Consider the following 24,770-nt stretch of genomic DNA (forward strand, 5'->3'; position numbering starts at 1 on the left):
TTCTTCTGTGTTCATTTTATAGAAGCCTCCTACTTGATACGTCTTTCATGGAGCTTATGAACCCTTCTGGTTTAGAGCTGTTTGCTCAAATAAACTCTTTAAACATTTATGCCTCAGTTTATCTCTTTAACCAAGACTGTTCATTTTACATAGGATAGTCCATCAGGTAACTTGAAAGACACCATAAGATCAACTTAGTAGATGCCTCAAAAGATATTCAAATTAAATAAAAATTTAGATAGAGGAATATTAACTTGAAATATAGAATCCACTTTGTAAATCAGGTTAAATAAATAATTATATATGCCAGACAGTGCTTTTTTTTTTTCCTTCATGTGTAACAAATTATTTTATCCTCATAACCTGTAAGATGGGCTGAATTACCATCTCTTCACAGCTGAATAAACTGAGGTATGGCAGAATTAATAATTTTCTCAAGATCACACTGCTGACTTAAAAGATAAGAGATATCATTAAAGCTGGAGAAAATGTAAAAATAACAAGAACACTGGTATTTAGCGTTGATTTTGGGGATCTGTGAGTAAAGCAGTTCTTGCATTGAAAAATACTGTTGATTACTTATGACCTAAAACTCTAAATTTAATTCTCATCAAATATAAAATGAGGATAAAGATATCTCTTCCCAGCATCTATATGAGTATATAATACAAATTGCATAAAAAGCTCTAAGAGAGGTCCTAGTCCAAGTTGGCTAGTTTTTTCTTCTACCAATTTGTACCAATAAATGTATAGCTCTGCTACCTCAAGGGAAAAATAGTATATAATTTGTAACATTTTATATTGTATAAAGTAATAACATGCTATTTTGATATCGACTCTAAGTTCTTATACTGGAATGAGCAGATATCATGAAATCCATATTTATCTGTTGTGTGTATCTCCTGTGCATATAATTTTTTTTACTAACTATGATTCCTCAACTCTTGACTTTACACTTAAAATTTCTGTTGTTGTTGATTCCTTTAACACTTTAGTTTTGTAAGAAGAAACAATGCTTGGCTGTGGAAGGACACAAAAACCTAACGTTGTGTGACTCAAAAGTAAAATGCCAAGGGCATGGGGTATGTAACATTTGCTTTCTTTTTACATATAGTTATTTTAACCTTTTTCAATAACATTTAGCAGGATAATAATAAGGTTCAGAATTATTTGATGTGAAACTTATTTAGAAAATCACAGTTAAATATGAAAGTAGACTTAGGTATTTGTACATATGTACATGATTTACGTGTTCAATCAGATTACCACGGCTTCATGAGCTAATAAGTTCTCAACTTTGTACAAAAATGCAATATTAAACATAATCTGCTATTATTATGTGAGATTAAGTTATAAAATTTAAAAAATGGATTAAGATTTCACATATACATTTACATATGCATATGCATTTTATTTAATTGAACATATGTGTACACATATGTTGATAAACAATGTGTTTATATTATACTTATTGCATGTAATCTAATATTTTTATGGTATTAGAGTTTCCCATCAATTCAAATCTGTTTCACCCTTAAACACTTTTAGTTTATTTCCCTGCATGGACCTTCTATACTATCTTTGGAAAGTCATTCACTGATGGCTTTTCAAATAATGCTAAATTTTATCTTAATTATTGCAAATAATGGTACAACTAATATTGTTGTACATTTACCTTTGCACATTTATCTATTTTTTTTTGAGACTTTACCATTTCTGGTTTTATTTTTCTTATAACTTCCCTGTAACACAGAATAATATACTTATGCTTTTTCATCAAATATGTCAGTATTGAATTCTACTTTTAGAGGTGAAGGATTTATCTTATGCCCACTTTCTTTTCTAGCCTCTCCTTTATAAGTTACATTCTTTTTAGTTTATGATAACCTGTATAACTCTATGCACTATGCTTATACTTATATCTCTTTTCTCAATTTTATTTATTTATTTTTATTTTTTTTAAATTTTATTTTGTCGATATACATTGTAGCTGATTATTGCTCTCCATCACCAAGACCTCCCTCCCTTCTCCCTCCCCCCCCAACAATGTCCTTTCTGTTTGCTTGTCGTATCAACTTCAAATAATTGTGGTTGTTATATCTTCTCCCCCCCCCCGGTTTTGTGTGTGTGTGTGTGTGTGTGTGTGTGTGTGTGAATTTATATATTAATTTTTAGCTCCCACCAATAAGTAAGAACATGTGGTATTTCTCTTTCTGTGCCTGACTTGTTTCACTTAATATAATTCTCTCAAGGTCCATCCATGTTGTTGCAAATGGCAGTATTTCATTCGTTTTTATAGCTGAGTAGTATTCCATTGTGTAGATGTACCACATTTTCCGTATCCACTCATCTGATGTAATTTCTTAAATTACTTGCATTAAAGCCTTATTGACCAAATATATGCACCATTTAAATTTTCATAAGTATTTTACTGTCTTCAAGAAATATCATGACATTTTTTTGTTCCCTTCTACTACATGTGAGAATGCACATTTCACCATGTTCTGGACAGACTAGTTTATCAGTCTTTTTAACCTCTTCTGACATGCTAAATCCATTGTTAATCTGCATTTATTTGAGAACAGTTCTTAAGTGTATGTGCTCATATCTGCCACTTGCATTTTTTGTCCATCCATCATGAAATTATCTACTGAGTTATAGGAATTTTGTAAATATTATAGGATTTTTCCAAGCATGTATTTAGCTTTAACTTTTTGTCCAGTGTCTTCTGCCACCCCGATGCTTCATATTTTATATATAGTAATCCAGCAACAAAGTGACCTGTTTGTCTTGCATTCATATTTTCCCCCAAATCACTTACACATTCTATTACTTAAAATTTCTGTTTTTTTCTCATTTAATTTTAATTTACTTTCTTATTTGATTTTTGCATAAACTTATGTCTGGATTTTCTATTCTGGTACTGACCCTGTTTCTATTCATCCACAAGATCACATTTGTAGATATTTTCTAGCCTGCCATGTAAATTTTGCTTTCTATGTGTGATTAAGTAAGCTTCTCTCTTTAGTGTTTTTCCCATTCTTCATAAAAGTTGGCTCTCATCACAGCTATTCTTTAAAATAGAACACAATTCATAATAAACTTTAACTCCTGCCATTTCATACTCTCTAGCTTAATAATCTCTGTGCCATTCTAGCATAAGCCATCTTGATTGTATCAAGAATGCTGTCTGCTTTTTATATAGAAATACAGGAGAAAAATAAGAAGGTACACCTACGATATTTAAAAAGATATTGCATGAAAATGTATTATATTACATTTTGTGAAGAATTATTTTACTTATTATATTAAAACTATTTATGCAAAATTACAATATTTCAATACATAGACTAAGAATCACAAATAATGCATTTAATTTTTATGTTGTACATTATATGTTCTCTTTATATCTGATTTTGGTTTTAGGTTTGCAACGATCACTTTAATTGCCACTGTGATGTTGGGTACTCTCCTCCAACTTGTGAACCGGCCCCCTCATCACCAGGAGGAAGTATTGATGATGGGTACTGGGTTGCAACAGGTTGGTATGTAGATCAGTGTTCCAATAGAGCTGCCTTTCCTTATTGAAGTGTATTTCAAAGATATTGCCTATTGCAATGAGCTAGTTCACAACTGAATTGTGTCTTTTAAGTTAACCATAATATGGAAAGGGAAAAATAATCAAATCTTTCATATCTATAGCACTGATCAGATTTCACTAGTATCCATGCACTTATCTGTGTGTGTGTTTAGTTCTGTGCAACTTTACATGTGTAGATTCATGTAACCACCACCCAATCACGATGACGTAACTGGATCACCACTGCATGACTACGTAAATTTCTCTTTTGTAGGTACACTGATGCCCTCTTTCCTCATTTCTAACTCTTTGCAACCACTAAACTGCTCTACATCTTTCTAATTATGTGATTTAATAAATGAAATCATATATTTTGTATTTTTGTGAGCTTGGAATTTTTTCTCTCATAATTTCCACAAACCATCCAAAATGTCACATGTATCAATACTTTATTTCTTTTTCTTTCTTTTTTTCTTTCTTTTTTTTTTTGATGACCTATCTATTTGTATGGGTATATTTGGGTGGTTTCTAATTTTTAGCTATTGCAAATAAGCCTGTGACGAACATTCATGTTCACGATTCTGCGTGGAAGTAAAATTTTAATTTTCTGGGATACATGCCCCAAAGTGAAATTGCTGGGTCATTCTAAGCTACTTATAGTTTTAAAGGCAACTGCCAAACTATTTTCTAGACATTCCCAAAATTAACATATGTATGACATACTTTTTTGCCTCCTCAACTAACATTTGATGGTATCACTATTTTTTATTTTAGCTATTCTCTTAGCTGTGTATTAATATGTCATTGTGGTTTTAATGTGCACTTCCCTATGTATAATGCTGTTGAAAATCTTTAATGTGTTTATTTGGCTGTATATTCATTCTATTCAGTAAAAAGTCTGCTCATATTTTTTGCCATTTTCTAATTAAGTTGTCTGTGTTATTTAAATGTCATGTTTGGATTTTACGCTTTGCAGATACGTGTATTTTGTTGGATGTGTGATTTGCACACATTTTATCCAAGTCTGTAATCTATTTTTTCTGAGACTAAAAGTATTTTTTATTTCTTTTTTTAATGTTTATTTAGATGGTCTACGTTTTTCCTTTTTGGGTTGTGTTTATGTTATTAGGTTTATAAGCTTTTTGTCAGTCATAAAACCTGAAGATTTTCTGCTATGATACTTCTAAAAGGTGTAGTTTTATGTTTTACATTTAAATCCATAATACATTTTGAGTTAATTTTCATAAAGTGTGGAAGATCTTAAGTCAAAGTTAAATTTTTGATGTATGTTCAATTACATTAGCACAATTTTGATAAAAAGCTATCCCTAATCTACTGAATTGTTTGTGTACCTTTGTCACAAATTAATAGAACAGATTTTGGTTGGTGTCTTTCTTTGTTTTCTATTCTGATCCATTGATCTATGTGTTTCCTTCCTCCAGCACCACACTCCTGATTACTGTAGCTCTATAGTAATCTTTAACATTGGAAAAAGTAATTCCTCCCACTTTATTCTTCTTTTTCAAAATTGTTTTGCTTCTCTTAAGATCTCTCCTTTTAACGTAAATTTTATAACTAGTCAGTGTTTATAAAAAATTCTTGCTTTAATTTTGATACAAATTGTGTTAAATCTGTAGACCAATTTAGGAAAAATTTACCTGAATTAATGAACACAGTATGTCTCTTCTCTTATTTAGGACTTCTTTGATTTCTTTCAACAGAAAATTGTAATTTTTACCAAATGCTGTGCATGTTTTGCTATTTTGTTATTTGTTATTTGATCTTGTTTAGTTTAATGGTAAATGATGTTATGTTTTTGTTTTGATTTTCACTTGCTCATTGTTCCTATATATAGAAATGTAATTGATTTTTGTGTGATCTTGTATTCTGAAACACAATTTAATTTATTTTTACTTCTGAGATGCTTCTTGTAAGTTCTTTGGGATTTTTATGTAGACAATTATATTATCTTCAACTACAGATAGTTTTCTTTCATCCTTTCCAATATGTATTCTTATTGCACTTACTAGAAATTCCAGTCCTATTTTAAATGAGAGTTGTGAGAGTAAACTCCTTGTCTTATTACTGATTTTAGGGGGAAATAATTCAGTCTTTCACCATTAATTATGATGCTAGCTGCAGGGTTTTCTGTAGATAATCTTTATGAGTTTGAGAAAATTTTCTTCAATACCTAGTTTCTGAGGTATTTTGTTATTAACAGTATTGATTTTTTCAGATGCTTTTTGGTCTTAACTTATAGGATCATATGATTTTACCTCTTATCCTGTTGATTTGATGGATTGTCTTGATTTTTGAATATTGAGTCAACCTCGCATATTTAAAATAAATCCTCCTTGGTCATGATCTATTGTTTTTTTGTACTATGGTGGATTTAACTTGTTTATATTCTGTTGAGGTTTTTCGTGTCTATGTTTTTAAGAGATAGTGGTTTTCTTTCTTCCTTTCTTTTTCCTTCCTTCCTTCCTTTTATTGTCTTTCTATTTTTAATGTCAGATAATGCTGACTTCACAAAATCTACTGGAAAGTGTTTACTCCTCCTTTATGTTCTCTGGAAGTTATTGCTTAAAATTGGCATTATTTTAAGAAAATGTTTGGTAAAATTTTCCAGTTAATTCATATGATTTTTTTCATGGGAGCTTTTAAAATATTTTTAACCAAAAAAAAAAAAAAGTACACCAGGGTAAAAATAATAATAATAATAATGAAATAAAATATTTATTATTATTATTTTATTTTTTAAAAATTTTTATTGAAGCATAATTGATTATACATAATTTGGGGGTACAACATTGACGACCATCACCTATGTACAACATGTGTTGATCAAATCAATATTAGCATATTCATTATTACAAATCATAATTAATTTACTCAGCCATAAAAAAGAATGCAATTCTGCCACTTGCAGCAACATAGATGAGCTGGGAGAAAATTATATTAGGTGAAATAAGCCAGACACAGAAAATACAGATTTATTTTTAAAATAGATATATAGATATTCATATTATGTATTTTATCTTAAGTGAGTTGAAGTAGTTTATACTTTTCAAGGAATTGACCCAATTGATTTTTTTCCTACTTCTATTAAGTATCGAAAGAGGAGTTTTTAAAAATTTCAATCACAATTATGGGTTTGTTTATTTCTTCATTTTATTATGTCAGTTTGTGTATTATTTCATTTTAAATCTTTGTACATAGTTCAGATTTCCTTCTAGTAAATCACTGCTTCATTATTTATGTAATGTATTTCTTTAATCTTTGTCCTAAAGTCTACTTTGTGTAAAATTAGCCCTCAACAATCAACTTGTAGATCCAAAACACTTTATTTTTTGGTGGCTGGCCTGTGCAGGGATTGAACCCTAGACCTTGGTGTAATCAGCATAATGCTCTAACCAACTGCCAAAACCCTCTTCTTAACTTTAAAAAATCCATTACATATAACTTAGCGAAGAAAAAATAAAAAATGCGAAAAATAAACTTTATTAAAATTTTTACCAAAATTTAAACATAGAAAACTCAATTTTTTACTCCATATTTTATTGAAGTTCTAAGTATATATACTAAGATGCATTATGTATTTTAAATGTAATTCTCAGTTGTCTAACATGAGACTGAAACATATTCTTCCTGTAATTACCAGGTATATTTAAAAGACACCTCTAATAAGGATGACCATTACTCATGATTCTTCCTTTTGCATTTGCATACTAAGCACACAACTTTGATGGTCACAATTTTGTTTATGTCATCTTCTTTGTACTATAAATAAAATATTTTGATTTTATTTTATAAACACCAATGAAAATAATTAACATTAATTTTTTACTCCTGTACCATCTGACTCTTTTCAGTTGACTTTGCATACCTATTTGATGCTGACTCAGTATTTACCCACTTATAAATGTTTAAGTCCAAATATCATAGAAGAAGCAAGGAGACTCTCCTAAGTCTTCTTTACAATACAAAATGCTCCAGGTCCTTGTGGAAAAATATTGCATGCTGAAGTCCTTCCTATTGTATGACTGACAGGATTTAAATTCTATATATTAATTTGTCTTTTGAAATATACTGTTCACTCACTGATTTGTGAGTTGAAGGAAAATTATTATATCATCAACTGAAGACTCATAGTCTGAGATTTCATTTATATGACCAATCTCAACATTTTTTGTAAACTGAGTGTTTTAACCCTTTCAAAATGTATATGTTATCTGTGTCTATTGAAATAATCATATGGTTTTTGTCCTTGATTTTGTTGATGTGATGTGTCACATTTATTGACTTGGCTATGTTGAACCATCCTTGCATCTCTGGCAGGAATCCCAGTTGATCCTGTTGTATTATTTATTAATGTGTTGCTGTATCATGATTGCTAGTATTTTATTGAAGATTTTTGTGTCTATGTTAATCAGAGATATTGGTCTGTTTTACTTTTTTGTCTGGTTTTGGTATCAAGGTGATGCTGGCCTCATAGAATGAGTTTGGGAGACTGGCCTTTGTTTCAATTTTTTGGAATAGTTTGAAGAGAATTGTTATTAATTCCTCTTTAAATGTTTGTTGAATTCAGCAGTGAAGCCATTTAGTCTTGGTCTTTTCTGCACTGGGAGATTGCTGATTAATGCTTCAATATTGTTGCTTGTTATTGGTCTGTTCAGGTTTTCTATTTCTTCTTGGTTCAGTTTTGGTAGTTTGTATGAGTCCAGAAATTTATCCATTTCCTCCAGGTTTTCAAATTTGTTGGTGTATAGTTGTTTGTAATAGTCTCTAATGATTCTTTTCATTTCTGTGGAATCAGTTATAATGTCTCCCTTTTCATTTCTGATTTTTGTAATTTGGGTCTTTTTTCTGTCTTTCTGTCTCTCTCTCTCTCTTTTTGTTAACCTAGCTAATGGTTTGCCTATTTTGTTTATCTTCTCAAAAAAACCCCAACTTTTTGTTTCATCGATATTTTGTTTTGTTCAGTGGATCTCTATGTCATGTAGTTCTCCTCTAATTTTAATTATTTCTTTCTGTCTACTCATTTTGGGATTGGATTGCTCTTGTTTTTGTGGTTATTTTAGGTGTAGAGTTAGGTTGTTTACTTGAAATCTTTCTATATATTTTTAAAATGTAAACAGTTATTCCTATAAACTTCCCTCTGAGCACTGCTTTTGCAGTATCCTATGGGTATCGATATGATTTGTCTTTATTTTTGTTCTTTTCTAGAAATTTTTTGATTTCATGTTTCATTTCTTCTTGGACCCATAGGTTATTTGGGAGCCTGTTGTTTAATTTTCATGTATTTGTATAGATTCCTGAGTTTCACTTTTTATTAATGTCTAGTTTTAATACATTGTGGTCTGAAAAGATAGTTGAAATTATTTTGATGTTTTTGAAAGTTATTGAAGCTTGACTTGTGACAAAACGTGTGGTCTATCTTGGAGAATGTTCTTTGTGCTAAAATTTAAAATCCCTTCCTGATGTAGACTATCATCAAATTAGGTGTAGCAGGAAAGTGTCTCAACACAATAAAAGCCATCTATGATAAGCCCACCATCAATATCATCCTGAATGAGGAAAAACTGAAGGCTTTCCCATCAAGAACAGGAGCAAGATAGGATGCCCACTCTTACCAGTCCTATTTCAAATACTACTGGAGTTACTTGCCAGAGCAATTAGGCAAGAGAAAGAAATAAAGGGCATCTAGATAGGAAAAGACAAAGTCAAACTGTCTCTGTTTGCAGATGACATGATTCTATATATAGCAAAACCTAAAGACTATCGGAAAACTCTTAGAGCTGGTTAATAATTTCAGTAATGTTGCAGGATACAAAATCAACAACCCCAAATTGTTTGTTTTTGTATTCTCCAATAATGAACTAACAGAAGGATAAATCAAGAAAGTAAGCCCATTTACAATAGTCACCCCCAAAATAAAATACCTAGGAATCAATTTAACAAAGGTGAAAGATTTCTATAATGAGAACTACCAATCACTAATGAAAGAAATTAAAGAAGACATGAAAAGATGGAAAATTTCCATAGTACCCATAATGATGTACAGATTCAATGCAGCCCCCATTAAAATACCAATGACTTTCTTCACAGAAACAGAGAAAAAAAAGAAAAGAATCCTCACATTCGTATAGAACAACAAAAGACCCCAAGTAGCCAAAGCAATCCTGAACAAAAAAATAAAGCCAGAGGCATAACACTATCTGACTTCAGATTGTACTACAAAGATACAATAACCAAAACAGCATGGTACTGACATAAAATTAGATACTCAAACCTGTGGAACAGAAGAGAGAACCCAGAAATCAACCTACAATTTAAAGCCAATTGATATTTGACAAAGGCAACAAAAACATACATTGGAGAAAAGACTGCCTCTTCAAGAAACGGCACTGGAAAAATTGGATATACAGAAGAATGAAACAAGACCTGCACCTCTCACCATACAGCAAAATCAACTCAAAATGGATTAAAGACTTAAGCATAAGACCTGAAACTGTAAAACTATTAAGAGAAAATATAGGGGAATCACTTCAGGAACGAAGACTGGGCACAGACTTTATGAACAAGAGCCCAAAAGCACAAGCAACAGAAGAAAAAATAAATCAGATTGTATCAAACTAAAAAGTTTCTGCACATCAAAGGAAACAATCAATAAAATCAAACAGCAACCTACAGGATGGGAGAAAATATGTGCAAACTATACATCTGACATGGAATTAATATGTAGAATATACAAGGAACTAGAGTGACTATACAGTAAAAAACAAATAACCCAATTAAAAAATGGGCAATAGAGCTGAATAGACATTTTTCTAAGGAAGACATACAAATGGCCAACAGGTACTTAAAGAAGTGCTCAACACAGCTAATCATCAAGGAAATGAAAATTAAAACCACACTGAGATATCTCACCCCAGTAAGACTGGATACAATCAAAAAGACAGAGAATAACAAATGCCGACGAGGATGTGAAGAGAAGGGAACACTCCTACATTGTTGGTGGAACGATAAGTTGGTATAACCACTGGGGAAAACAGTGTGGAGGTTTCTCAAACACCTACAGATATATCTGTCATATGATCCAGCAATCCCGTTGCTGGGTATATACCAAAAGAATGGAAATCATCATATCAAAGTGATACCTGCACTCCCATGTTCATTGCAGCTCTATTTACAATAGCATATGGAAGCAACCTTAATGTCCATCAATGGATGACTAGATAAGGAAAATGTGGTATACATACACCATGGAATACTATTCTGCCCTAGAAAAGAATGAAATTCTCCCATTTGAAACACCATGGATAAGTCTGGAGAAAATTATGTTGAGTGAAATAAGCCAGGCACAGAAGGAAAAATACCATATGTCTTCATTCATAAGTGTGAGCTAAGAGAGAGAGAAAGAAGGAAAGAAAGACCACAGTCGTGCATTGGACTTGCAGAGGGAGAGAGCAGACCTAGGGTTGCAGGATGGAGTGGGGTGGGGGGAGTAGGAGGGAAGTTGGGAATTAATTGGGTGGGGGACATGGGGAATGATTGCAATTTGTGGTAATGGGCATGCTGATAGTATTGATCTGGACACCAAATCTTGGGCATAGGTGGTGATGGTCAGCTTCCACGAATATGCATGTTCAATTAAAAAATGTATATGTGAAAACCTAATCCCCAAAGTGATGGTATTGAAGGTAGGGTCTTTGGGAGGTGATTAGGTCATGAGGGCACAGTCCTAATGATTAAGATTAATGTCCTAATCCAGAGATAATGTCCTTATACCAGAGAGAACCCTAGTCCCTTCTGCCATGTGGAGTTAAGAAAGTTTCTGAATTCTCAAATATGTTCAACGAAAGCTACAATAAAAAGACAAGTTGTCTTCAGGACTCTGTGGTACCTTCTTGATAGCTGACATATTACATTGAACAACAAGATAAGAAAACTCTTCTCCAGTGGAATGAAAAAGGAAGCACAGAAATAAATCCTTGCATCTATGGCCTAATGACTTGCAACAAAAGTGCCTATACCATTGAAACACGGCAAGGTCAGTCTTCTCAACAAACGGTGTTGGGATAACTAGATGTTCACATTCAAAAGAATAAGTTTGGACCCATACTGATAGCATATGCAAAACTTAATGCAAAAAGAATCCATGACCTAAGTGCGAGAGCTAAAACTATAAACTCTTACAAGGAAACATAAGGGGAGAATGCCACAATATTGCACTTGGCAAACAAAAGCACAGTCAACAAAAGAAAAACTGGATAAACTGAAATTCATCATAACTAAAAACTGTTGTGCCTCAAAGGAGATGATTAACAGAGTGAAAATGCAATTCATGGAATTGGATAGAATATTTCAAATCACATATCTGATAAAGGATTAACACCCAGAATATGTAAAGAACTCCTACAACTCAAGAACAACAACAACGAAAAACAATTAAAAATGGGCAAAGGACTTGAATAGTCATATATACAAAGAAGATTAGAGACTGCCAATAAGCACCTTAGTAGATATTCAATATCACTAATCTTTAGGAAAATGCAAGTCAAAACTACAATGAGATACCAAATCATACCTATTAAGATGGCGATTTTAAATAAAAATTTAGAATATATCAAGTGTTAATCATGATATGGAAATATTGGAGCCCTTATGCATTGTTGGTGGAAATGTAAAATGACACAGCCTTTGTGGAAAACAGCATGTTGATTGATTCCTTTAAAAATTAAACATAGAATTATCATATCATCCAGCAATTTCACATCTGGATATATATCCAAAAATATTAAAAGCAGGAACTAAAACAGATATTCATATACCCATGATCATAGCATCATTATTCACAATAGCCAAAGTATGTAAAATGTCCATTGACATATAAATGGATGAACAAAATGTGGTGTATACATACCATGGAACATTATTCAGTCTTACATACGAATGCAGTTCTGAAACATGATACAATATGGAAACAAATTGAAGACCTTATGCTAAGTGAAATAAACAAGTCAGAACAGGACAAACATTGCATGATTCTGCTTATATAAGTTGCTTAGAGTAGTCAAAAGCATAGAATCAAAGTAGAATGCTGTTTGCCAGGAGCTGGAGGTACAGGGGAATGCTACCTTGATATTACATGAGCAGAGAGTTTGAGCTTGGCAGGGTGAGAAAGTTCTGAAGTTGAAGGTAATAGTGATGGTTGCACAAAAATGTGAATGCACTTAGTGGCACTTGCTGTATACTTAAGAATGTTTAAAATGTTAAATTGTGTGTGTTGTATTTTATCTTGATAAAAATTAAAGTAAAAAAATGTGTTTATGATATCACAAAAATAATACAATGTTTTGAAATAATCGTATAAAAAACATAAAACATACACTGAAAACTAAAAATCCATTATTGAAAGAAACTAAATATCTCTATATATGCAAAGATATCACCCGCTCATGCACTGGAAAACTTGCCATTGTTAATGTAGAAATATTCCCTGAATTGATCTGCAGATTTAACACAAACCTTAGCAAATTCCAGCTGACTTTTTTTTCTTTTTTGCAGAGATTGTCAAGCTGATCCTAAGGAGTCATATGGTAATGCAAGGGACAGAGAATAGTCAAAATAATCTAAATCCAGTTTTCAAGAAAATTTGAAAGTGGAAAAACACTTAATTTCAAAACTTATTACAAAGCAAAAAAAAAAAAAAAAAAAGAAAGAAATGGATACAGCATAGTACTGTCCTAAGAATAGACATAGTTCAATGGAATAGAACAAAGTCCAGTAATAAAGCCTCATACTTAGAGTAAATTGATTTTCACAAGGGTGACAAGGTAATTCCATACAGGGAAAGAATGGTCTTTCAACAAATGGTGTTGAAACAAATGAATACCCATGTGCAAAAGAAAGAGGTTTGACTGCCACATCACAACTTTCAAAAAAATTAGCTGAAAATGGGTCACAGATCTAAATGCAAAGAGCTACGCTTATAAACACTTAGAAGAACACATATAAGTAAATCTTTGTGGTCTTGGCGTAAGCTATGTTATAAAAGATACAAAAGCACAAGGAAAAAAAGAAATGACAGATTAATTGAGTTTCATAAAAAGTAACAACTTTTGTAATGCAAAAGATACAACCAAGAAAGGAAAGACAAACTTGTAACTTACATGGGGTGTGTATCCAGAAGTCATAAAGAACAAATAAAAGTCAATAATAAAAGGACAAATAACCCAATTAAAAATGGAAAGAGATTTAAATAAACATGTCTCCATAGAAGATTTGTATACTAACCCAAGAAAACGTGTTCAACACCTGGGAAAATGCAAATTAAAACTGCAGTGAGATATCTCTTCACATCCACTAGAATAATTATAATAATAATTTAAAAAATACAGACGTGTTAATTGTGATGTAGAAACAGTGGGATCTTCGTGGCGCCCTTTTGCCAGCGCTGCTCAAACTCAAGTATCTCCATCTCATGCTCAACCCAGTGAGAACTGCCTAGTTTCAGGTTTTCTCATACTGTGTATATACTACATATCTCTGTCCCAAGGACCCCGAGAAGGCTCCCACACACACTTCTGGGGTACCTAATCCACCAAGCAACTTTCTTTCCAATGCTGTATCCTGCAGATTTCAGCCCAGTCTGCTGCCTTGAACTCTGCTCTTTGCCTCCGTAACTCAGTGGAAACGCTGCCTTGGCCTGTGCTGAGATCATCAAACTGTCCATAGGTAGAACTGGATTATCAAAAAATCAACATCACGTGTTTTCCTTCCTTCAAGTATTATAGTTTTGCATTTCCTGTTGACTTCCAGAAACTATTTCTTTCATTCCTCCCCCACCCCCCGCATATTATATTTTCATTATAAGAGAGCTAGTTTGGAACCATTTAATACAAAATTTTTTATCATGGCCAAAAGTGAAAGTGCTAACTTATAACTTAGAGTAATGGATATCTCCCAATTAATACAATTAAATAGTTAGGTCCAATTACTTTAATCAGCCTTTTACTTTTAATCAGTAATTAAGCACATGAGAAGGTTTCTGATAAGATGGTCTAGCTAGTCTTTTCTGTTGGACAAGGCAGGAAGGAGAGATTTAAAAGCACTGAGCTCTACCACAGCAGAAGATGCTGCATATTTGCCTAATTCAGATATTTTTGCACATATTTGCCATTCTTTTTCTTATAATACATAAAACATCCAGAATCACTTTCCTTTAGGTAACATGCTTAGAATGAACATATAATTGAATTGTTTGTGTGTATTTGTTAAAGTTACAAATTCCTTGTTTTTTACATTTATTTACATTTAATAGAATGCTAGTCATTTTGATCATAATTCTGTTCACTTAATTTATTATATTTATGTTTTAGTTGTCTGGTGAGTTTCTTCTGCTTAATTGAACCATGTTTCCATAGATTTTATCTTTCTCTCTAATTCTCCTAAGAGTTATATAGGAGAGTACTTCATAAGTTTGTGGAAAATAGAATTGAAAGGTACTATGAATTTTTCCATGAACTTTTTGAAGTACTTCTGTATATGTCTTTACAACATCTTAGAGGAATATCTACATTTCCAATTAATACTTGTATAGCCAAAATTAGAAAAATATCACTTTATATAGAAAATATGGAAATTTAACCTAGTTTACTATCATAAACCTTTTTGTCAATAATTTTTCATAAAATTTTAAAACATTTATATTTATTTTACTCTATTTTAAATTGAATATTCTATTTTTAGGTAATAATATTAATTTAATGTGTTTTAAGTAGCAGTTCACAGAAGGGAATATAATAGAGTAAACAGAGTACATTACATAAGTAAAGACTAAATATACATGAAGAGATTATAAATAAATTGATGTCAATAATATTGTATATTGTCAATGATATGTATTAAGTTGACATAAATATATAATGCACTCTGGGGCACAGTCACAGAAGTTTGTAAAACACTTTTAAATGCAAATTTACTCATTTTTTGTATCATGTAAATTCCAAATTTTTGTAATTCAAATTGCTAGTTTGATTCAAATACCATTTTTGAAAAGGTTAAAAGGCATTCTCATGTTTCAGATAGAAGTCCATCCTTGCTTGTAAAACAACAAGCTGCTCCTCGAAAAAATGGCCTTTTGATCAGTTTCTACATTTTTCTACCTTTCCTCATTTTAACTGCCATCGTTGCTCTTAAATGGAATAAAATGAAGGGAATTTGGAGTAGAGTGGGAACAGTAAGCAGTGAGTAAGTGAGCTTGTTTTTTACATTTAATATTTAAATACTTTATGGGAAAAATCTAAATGCAATTCAGAATATTACAGGCTGGGATTCTTGGATAAATTGGGTTCATGTTTACAAATATTGAATAAGTATACTCAAGTATATACCAGAGTTTCTTCATATTTCTAGCAGGTAGGTATCCTTCATGTTTTTATAGCACCAAGAAAAATTGAAGTTACTCAGCTTATTCTCAGTGCCTTTCAAGTGGAAAGCTCCTTTGGCTCTAATTGTTTTAGGAGGTTCTGTCAGCTTCCCAAGCAACCCCATTCTTCTCACATTGACAGTCAGTCGTGCCAAGTAGATCAACAGAGAAAGCCAAGGAAGCATATTTTGTGACTAGAATGTGTAGAAGGCAAGAAAAACAGAAGAAGGCACAAAATGAGGGAGAAAACTCATATAGAATATTCTGCATTTTGCACATAATTAATATTGCTGATGCATTTCTAAAATTATAATTATTGCTCAAGCACATCTTTTTTTCTTTACTATAGCACCAATACAGGCTGCAATTTGCTCAATAAATATTTAGGAACCTGAGAATACAGAGGTAAAATTAAATAAGTGGGTCTTCTATGCTAAAGGAAAATGGTTCTTTGTTTCTTGCTTATGCTGATGGATATAAAATATTAATATAAAATTTCCATCAACACTGCTGTTTCTCAAGTTAGTTCATTTTATTTATTAAAAAGTTAGCAGCAGCAAGATAAATTCATGGTAGTGATGCTGGAGTTAAAGTCTGGGGGGGGCCTGATAGTCAGCTTTAACCCACCCTGTCCTCTGGTTCTTGACCCTGCCACAGGAAAGAATTCAAGGGCAGAGTCATGGTAGAAAGTGAGAGCAAGTTTAATGTAATAGATAAGAAATACAGGTTCCACAGAGAGTGCAGCAAATCTCCAGAGCCTGAGCAGGGCCCACACCAAGTTTAACATAAAGGTAAATTCAGTACAAACATCAAGTCTAACACAAAAGCAAGAAAAACATGCTTCAAGTTCAGTACAAAGTTCAGGCTGCCTAAAAAAAATGAGCACCTGCTCTCTGAAAGTAAGTTGGATATGAAAGCAAAGCAGACACACCTCAGCCAGTGAAGTGTGGGTTGCCTCTAAGAAAGTGAGCAACCCTGCCTTTTGCTGGGATTCAGCTTTTATAGTTTCTCTAGCTAATGAATATTCAATTAAGGGGTGGCTCCCAGTTAGGTAACATTTAGTCTTGCACATACTCAGCAGGTCTTTTCCTGGAGCAGGTTCATTGGTCAGACCCTAACGCATGCACTAGGCACATTCAAGAATGTTCTGTGCGCTTTATTGAGTATGCCCAGCCACTGGATTTGCATAAGCCAGCCCCTAGTGGTCTCATTTTCCTCATGTTGGTGTAAAAAATAGGTCTAATTGGCAACAGTCACTTTCCTCCCTGGGAGAGCCCAGAGGAGGGGGCCTGAGACCTCAGGGAGGTGGCTGGAAACCCAAAGGCGTGTCCTGAAACCTGAGCCCAGGGAAATCAGAACCTCCTGTATCAGGAGTATTCTGGATGATTTATATAGACATTTACATAATCATCAAACTGTTATAAATTACCTGGATCAATAGCTGGCATAAATCTTCCTGTGCTCTTAAGACATCTTGGAAAATTCAGAATTGTTGCTAGAAGGAAATCTGACTTTTGGAAGACATTTTATGGTAGTGGATCCTTGGTTAAAAATGACAAAATCTGGTCGTGACAGCCTGTTTTACAGAAACAATAAGTGATTTCAGGGCTTCAAGGTTAAGAAATGAAACAGCTGAAGCACAAAAGTGGGTAATGAACTGGATGGTCAGGAACTAGGTCATTCTGTCCGTCTGGCTCTATGATTCAGTGTCCCTTCCTGTCTTGTCCATTCTCTCTAAATCGAATGCTCTGCTTGCACTTGGCCCAATATATCTACCTCAACTCTTTCCATATTCATTTTCAAACAAAACACCACTAATCTGTCTACAGCGGATGCCTCTTAGTTCATATTCTCTGGAGACAGAAGGAAGTAGCTGTGCAGGGCACCTAAGTTCAGCCAGTCTTCTGTGTGGACTGTGATCCTGGGTTAGGTGTTGTGAGGAAAACGGAGACAGACTGGTCAGGCTCCCTCACCTCCTCTCCAGCTGAGCATGACTCAGCATGTCTGCTGGGAACATGTTATGTAAGAGTGGTGTGACTGCACACGTGGGCCCATGTGTTCCTCAGTTATCTGACTCTAGTATAAAAGACAACAGTGCTGATCCACTGGGGGCTGAGCTTGTGTCCGAATAGAGCATGTCAACCTTGCCAACCACTCCCAGGATCTTTTTCCAATTACCCAGTTCACGACCTGCATATGAGAGGTCTGTGACCCAGTCTGCACAGATTGGGTTGGAAGAGTCTGTTGCCCAGACCAACAGGTGTTCAAACCTAAACTCTTCATCTGTGGCCAAGGAGATGAAGCCACGTAGTAGGAACTTGAACACCATGACCCTCCTCTTCAGCAGGAGCTGTATGTGTTTACGAATATTCCAAAGACAAAGGGGAGGCTGTATAAATCCACAAAATGTAGCTAAATGTACCTGGAAAACCTACAGGACTCACGTAGGGCCTCATTAATGAAAGTGACTTTATAGTCCAGATAATCAGCTATTTACATATTTATGTGCTAGATATAATTGAAGAGATAATAATTTAAAATTAAGATGTTTCTGTAAGCTATCTTTTTAACTTTGGAGAAGCACGATCATAGATATATTCATATCTCAACCTGTCTTGTATGTAGACAAGATAGAGTATAACAATGAATAGAGTTTTAGTGTGAAATGAAAAAGAAATCCTTCACATCCTTAGGAGTTAGACCAACATTAGAAAGAGACAAAACACTAGAAATATGGTCTCTGAGAGGGATATGGAAAACAAAGTGGACACTGGTACATATTAATGGAATAATTGTCACAAATCCAGCTTTTGTATTTTCTTCATTTTGCTCGATTACAGTGTTGCACAAGCCTGAACCGAATGCTGTTTCTTTTATACAGATCTCCATCAGAAGACAGCAGTCGTGACAGCGCCCAGTCATACACTTAAAGGTGAATTGAAGGAATCCAGCTATTGACCAGATGACATAATTCATGATACAGTTTTTTCTTTTTAGCAATACTTCGGTATGAGAAAGTATTATGTCCATATTTTACCACCACGACTCCTATTTGTCAATATTATATGCTAAAACAAACACAAAGATAATGTATTTGATGTTATTTTATTTTATATTAGTTTAGAAATATTTAATGCTAACTACTTTTAGCCAGAGATTTATTAAGCAGCATTTTTGTAGTATGAAATGACTTTAAGGAGATTGTAAGTATTTTCTTAAAGTATATATGGGCAATCATACTTGCTTACTGCTCCCTCATCTGAGGTTCTAATTGGAGGATTTACACAGATTGTCTTCCCACATTTACATTTCTTTCTCACTGAGACTCCATGGCTTTTGTTATCCTTATTTTAGAAATGAGATAAGGGACATTAAGAAATTAAATAATTCCCTATGTGTATAGAATTGTATTAAATTTTGGAGTTGCAGTTTAATTTTAGGCACTCAGACTCCAGAATGTAACAACAACAATGATAAAATTTAGAAAAAAAAAAAGAATGCCACAATCATGTTACGCATAGCCTGATATACAACTGCGGATGAGAAATAAAATGTACATTGATTCAGGACCTACTAGATGCCAGACAAAATGCTGATGCACCCTCCTTCCAAGGCAGGAAGACAATTATCATAAGAGGAGGTAAAATAGGCATCCGTATATATTGTTTAAAGATCTAATTGACATGTGCAAAGAAATAATGATGTTGGACAAGTTAGGCCTATTACTGGGAGTAAATGGAAAACTTCAAAAATTCAACCAAGACTGAGATCAAAAGTTTGTTCTGTTACTTACCTGCCATTCCTCCACTTCTGACTCTAATTGACAGTTAAGTCAATCGGGCTCTGTTTCCTTATCTGTCACCGAAGAAAACATTTATAACTCCTAAACTCAATATAAAATAGTTTTATTTCTGTGCCAACCAATATCTACCTCCTCTTTGATAACTTTACTAAAATCCCATGTCTTGGATAGAGATTTTGGTGCTTGGTACACTGTCATCTTCTCATGTCCTTCAGTCTTGATCTTGCGTCATGCTGGGCGCCTTCACCTGAACTCTCCGCCACCACCTAACTTCACTGATTTGCTCCTCAAGCAATACTGAGCTTGCCATTTGCCTGTGTTCTTGCAACTCATAAGACATAAACCAAATGTCTTGCTGTATGTTCTTTTTCTTTTTCTCTTTTTTTTCACAGCTTTCTCCTGCCAAGAGTACTTTATGTTTACATAAAGTCTTTCCCCAAGAATTTGACATAGTGGGTTAGGCTTTCAGTTCATTAATAATAAGCATTATATAAGCTGATTATACAGTGCATTGTAAGGTGATTAATGATATAGAAAACACTAGAGCAGTAAGGATGAGTTGGAGAGCTGATGTTGAGGGAGAAACGGGATGGCAATCTTAAATATGGCTGTTTCAGTAGACCCTACTGAGCATGGGATATGTAAGCGAAGAATTGAAGGAGGTGCAAATATTTACCCAGGTTAGCTATTTGCACAGAGTCACCTGACTTCACAGGGCCAACTCACATAAGGCTTTTATTTAAATGCCAAAGGTAGAGTGCAGTGAGAGAGACTGCAGGCAAGCATATGGGGTCAGAGAGACACGAGGCCTAAGGTTTCTTATTTTAAATTTTAAACAGCCCATCATAAGGGTTTAGCTCATAAGGGCCATCACTGTCCTTATCCTGGCAAAAAGTCAAAACCAGATTCAGGATTTCCCAGGGACAGAGTAGAGCTTTTTCATTCCAGTTGTAAATCAACTCTCTTCTACACAGGCATTAGAGCTGGCAGAATTATTCATGCTTATACCTGGGCGATAGCTTTGTAAACACGTGAATGACCCAGTGCAAAAATAAGTCGGGGATGTTTGATGAATGACAGGGATCAGAGTTAGCAGGAGGGCTGCCTCGTGATTAGGTCAGAGAAGTAACACTCATAGAGGGTCTTGGAGGTCTTCGAGGCAGTCTCTGTTTTGTTCTGAGTGAAAGGGATGCGTCATTGGAGAGTTCAGATCACGAGCACACGAGTTACACTTTAAAAGCCTGGAATCAGTCTGTGTGTCAGCAGGAGCGGAAGTGGAGGTGCTACTGCAATCATTGTGGCTTTTACAAATTATTCATGAAAAAGAGACATGGTATTACAAATGTCCCAGATCATAGACACAGATGGCAACAGTATAACTATAATAATTAATTGTTATACCTATAATTGTATAGCAAAATTATACAGCTTTTTTTAACAATGAAAATTTAGCATTTTTCTTTATTTTTTTTACAACAGTAACTTAGAAATATTATTAAAAAGCCATAGATTGGAGAAAGAATATTACCAAGAAATTCATCTTTAACCTGCTTGATTCAAGAACAAAAGAAACCTCTTTTTCTCTCCTTTTGTTATGGCTTAAAACTCTGAATTTCACAAACCAAAATAAACCCTATGACTGAAAGTATGCAAGCTTGAGTCAATTAATTCTTCTAGCTGCTGTGATTCTTGAGCAGGAAATAAGCATCTTGGCCTCTTTTTAATTAGAGAGGTTGTTACATCCCAAGATAAGAAATTCCATTGTCCCAGAGTTTCCTTTTCCAGATGTCCACATTCTGACAAATGCGTACACAAAAGTGGTGCATCCATACAATGAAATATCACTCAGATGTAAAAAAGAATGGAGCACTGATGCTGTTACAACACAAGTGAACCTTGAAATGTTATGCTGCATGAACAAAAAGCCAGTCACAAAGACCATATGTTATATTATTCATTTGTACAATATGTCCAAAACAGGGACATCTATGCAGACAAAAGTTAGTTGAGTGGTTTTTATGGCTAGACGTGTAGGTGAGAGAGGGCGAGCTGGGGGGTGGAGTGAGAGCCGAAACACGCAGGGACTTCTTTTTGAGGTCATCAAACTAATCTAAAATTGACTGAGGCAATGTTCACACATACCAGTGAGATACTAAGAATCATTCAACTGAACACTTTAAACGTGAATTGTGTGGTATGCTAATTATATCACGATAAAGCTGTTTAAAAAAATAAAAATTGAGATGACTATATCACAGCTTTCCCTGATCTTTCTTGCCACTAACTTATTTTGGGCCATTATATGTCTACAAAAACATAAGAGAACAAACAAACAGACAAAAACACTTGGTAAAAGGGATTAAAGGAGGAAAACAAGTGTGTTAGAGGGAGGTCTACCCTAAGAAATATAAGACCTGAAACTGTAAAACTCCCAGAAGAAAACACAGGGAAAAGCTTCTGGACGTTGGTCATGACAGTGATTTCCTGGATTTGATACCAAAAGCAGAGGCAAAACCAAAAATAAACAAGTGGGGCTGCATCAGACTAAAAAGCTCCTGCACAGCAAAGGAAACAAACAACAGAGTGAAAACATAACCTGTGAAATGGGAAGATATGTTTGCAAATCACTTATCTGGTAAGGAGTTGATATCCAAAATATATAAGAATCAACATCACAAGTCATCAGGGAAATGCAAATTAAAACCACACTGAGAAACCACCTCACCCTGGTTAGACTGGCTATGATCAAAAAGAGAATAACCAATGCTGGTGAGGGTGTGGAGAGAAGGGAACACTCCTGCACTGTTGGTGGGACAGTAAATTAGTACAACCGCTATTGAAAATAGTATGGAGGTTTCCCAAGCAACTACAGACAGATCTTCCATATGATCCAGCAATCCCACTTCTGGGTATATACCCAGACGAATGGAAATCATCATGTCAAAGGGATCCCTGCACTCCCATGATCATCACAGCTCTGTTTACAATAGCCAAGATATGGAACCAACCTAAATGTCCATCGATGGACGATTGGATAAGGAAAATGTGGTTATATGTGCACTGTGGAATACTATTCTGCCATAAAAAGGAATGAAATTCTCCCATTTGCAACAACATGGATGAGCTTGGAGAAACTTACGTTGAGTGAAATAAGCAAAGCACTGAGGGATAAATACCGCATGTGCTCACTCATATGTGGGAGCTAAGAGAGAAAGAAGGAAGGGAGAGAACATACCTGGGAATACAAAGGGAGAAAGCGGGGTGGGGAGGGAGGTCAGGGACAAATGGGTGCGGGACACAGGGTATAACAGCAATTTGTGGTAATGGGCATGCTGCCAGTATGGATCTGGCATCACATCTTGGGCATGAGGGGTAACAATCAGCTTTGTATCTCATGAATATTCATAACCAATAAAAAAAAGTACTATGCAAAAAATAAATAAATAAAAGAATCTCCCACAATTCAATACCCAACAAACAAACACATAACCAAATTAAAAAATGTGCAAAGACGTGAATATGTTTTTTAAAGACATGTAAGTTACCATAAGGTATATGAAAGAGTGCGTGACGTCACCAATCATCAGGGAAATGCAGGATCGAAACCGCAATGAGACATCACCTTGCCTGTTAGGATGGCTATTATCAAAAACAAACAAACAACAAAAAAGAAAACAAAAGATGACATGTGCTGTCAAGTTTGTGGAGAAACTGGAACACTTAAACAGTGTTGGTGGGGATGTGGAACGGTGCAGCCGCTGTGCAAAACAGTGTGAAGATTTCTCAAAGAATTAAAAATAAAACTAATATATGAGTCAGAAATCCCACCTCTATGTATTTATCCAAAATAACTCAAATCAGGGTTTGAAAGATTATCTACGCCCCATGTTCCTGCAGTATTATTCACGATAGCCGAGACATGGGAACAACACAAGTTCCCATCGAAAGACAAAAAAATGTGATGCAAACACGCTACGGGAAAAATGAGGGAAATCTCACCATTTGCACATGGATGGACCTGGAGGACATTATGCTAAGGGAACAAGCTCGTCACGGAGGGGCAAATACTGCAATTCCACTGACATGAAGTCTCTAAATACTCTAATTTATAGAAGCAGAGAATAAAACAGTGATTTCCAGGGTCTGGTGAGAAGAGGAAATGGGGAACTGTTCAATGGGTTTAAAGTTTCAGTTGCACAAGATAAGGAAGTTCTAGAGATCACTGCACGAGACGGCACATAGCGTCGCCAGTATGGTGCTGTGCCGTGTTCTTACCCCAAAACAGCAAGAACGACAACCGCCTAAAACACAGAGTTGTGGAGGTGACGAATCTGCCCAGCACCTTCACTGTGGTGATGGTACCACAGCTGAATGAAAACGGCCAAACTCGTCAAGGTGTATATAGCAATTATGTGCAATTTTTACACGTGTCTCAATTATACCTAAATTTAGCTTTAAAAAACATAAATAAAAAATAACATATTACAGGAAAAAGTGGCTTTAGGATTCCATATAAAGAATTCCAAAAATGTAGACAAGTATTGAACACTTCATGTCCTTCTTGGTAAAACCACTTCATGTCCTTTGTAGTTGATATAAGCTTCTTGACAAGCAGCAAGCAATTTGAAGTTTAAAGTGACCATTCAATGGCAATGTACAAACAGTAGTAAATCAGAAAAAAAAAAAAAATAGAAGAAAATAAAGTTTTTGTGAAAGTATTTTCAACAGAAGGCAGCTTACTGTCGTGGAATTGGAGTCATAAATTAAAGATTAGACTCTCTCTCCTAACCCCTGTAGTGTTGTTACCCTAAACATTTTTTTTAAAGTTGAACACAACAGAGTACTACATTAACGTTGAGATTAAGAAACAAGAACTTTTAAGCTGTTGAACTTGAATCATAGTTCTTTCTTCCTATAAAATTTTAGGAATGTCAATTTAAAAAGTGCTGTGATTA

At 34.2% G+C, this 24,770-nt stretch overlaps 1 protein-coding gene across 1 annotated transcript in view; it reads left to right on the forward strand.

Moving 5' to 3' along the window:
* Positions 1-23,902, forward strand: part of LOC134361753 (A disintegrin and metallopeptidase domain 3-like) — an 88,872-nt gene extending 64,970 nt beyond the window's left edge. Inside the window, 4 exon segments of the mRNA XM_063076731.1 lie at positions 996-1,082; positions 3,427-3,545; positions 15,674-15,835; positions 23,713-23,902. Coding sequence (XP_062932801.1) covers positions 996-1,082; positions 3,427-3,545; positions 15,674-15,835; positions 23,713-23,902 — 558 coding nt within the window.
* The last annotated feature ends 868 nt before the right edge of the window (positions 23,903-24,770 follow it).

Source organism: Cynocephalus volans, chromosome 13 (genome assembly GCF_027409185.1).
Source record: "Cynocephalus volans isolate mCynVol1 chromosome 13, mCynVol1.pri, whole genome shotgun sequence".
Taxonomy (NCBI): Eukaryota; Metazoa; Chordata; class Mammalia; order Dermoptera; family Cynocephalidae; genus Cynocephalus; species Cynocephalus volans.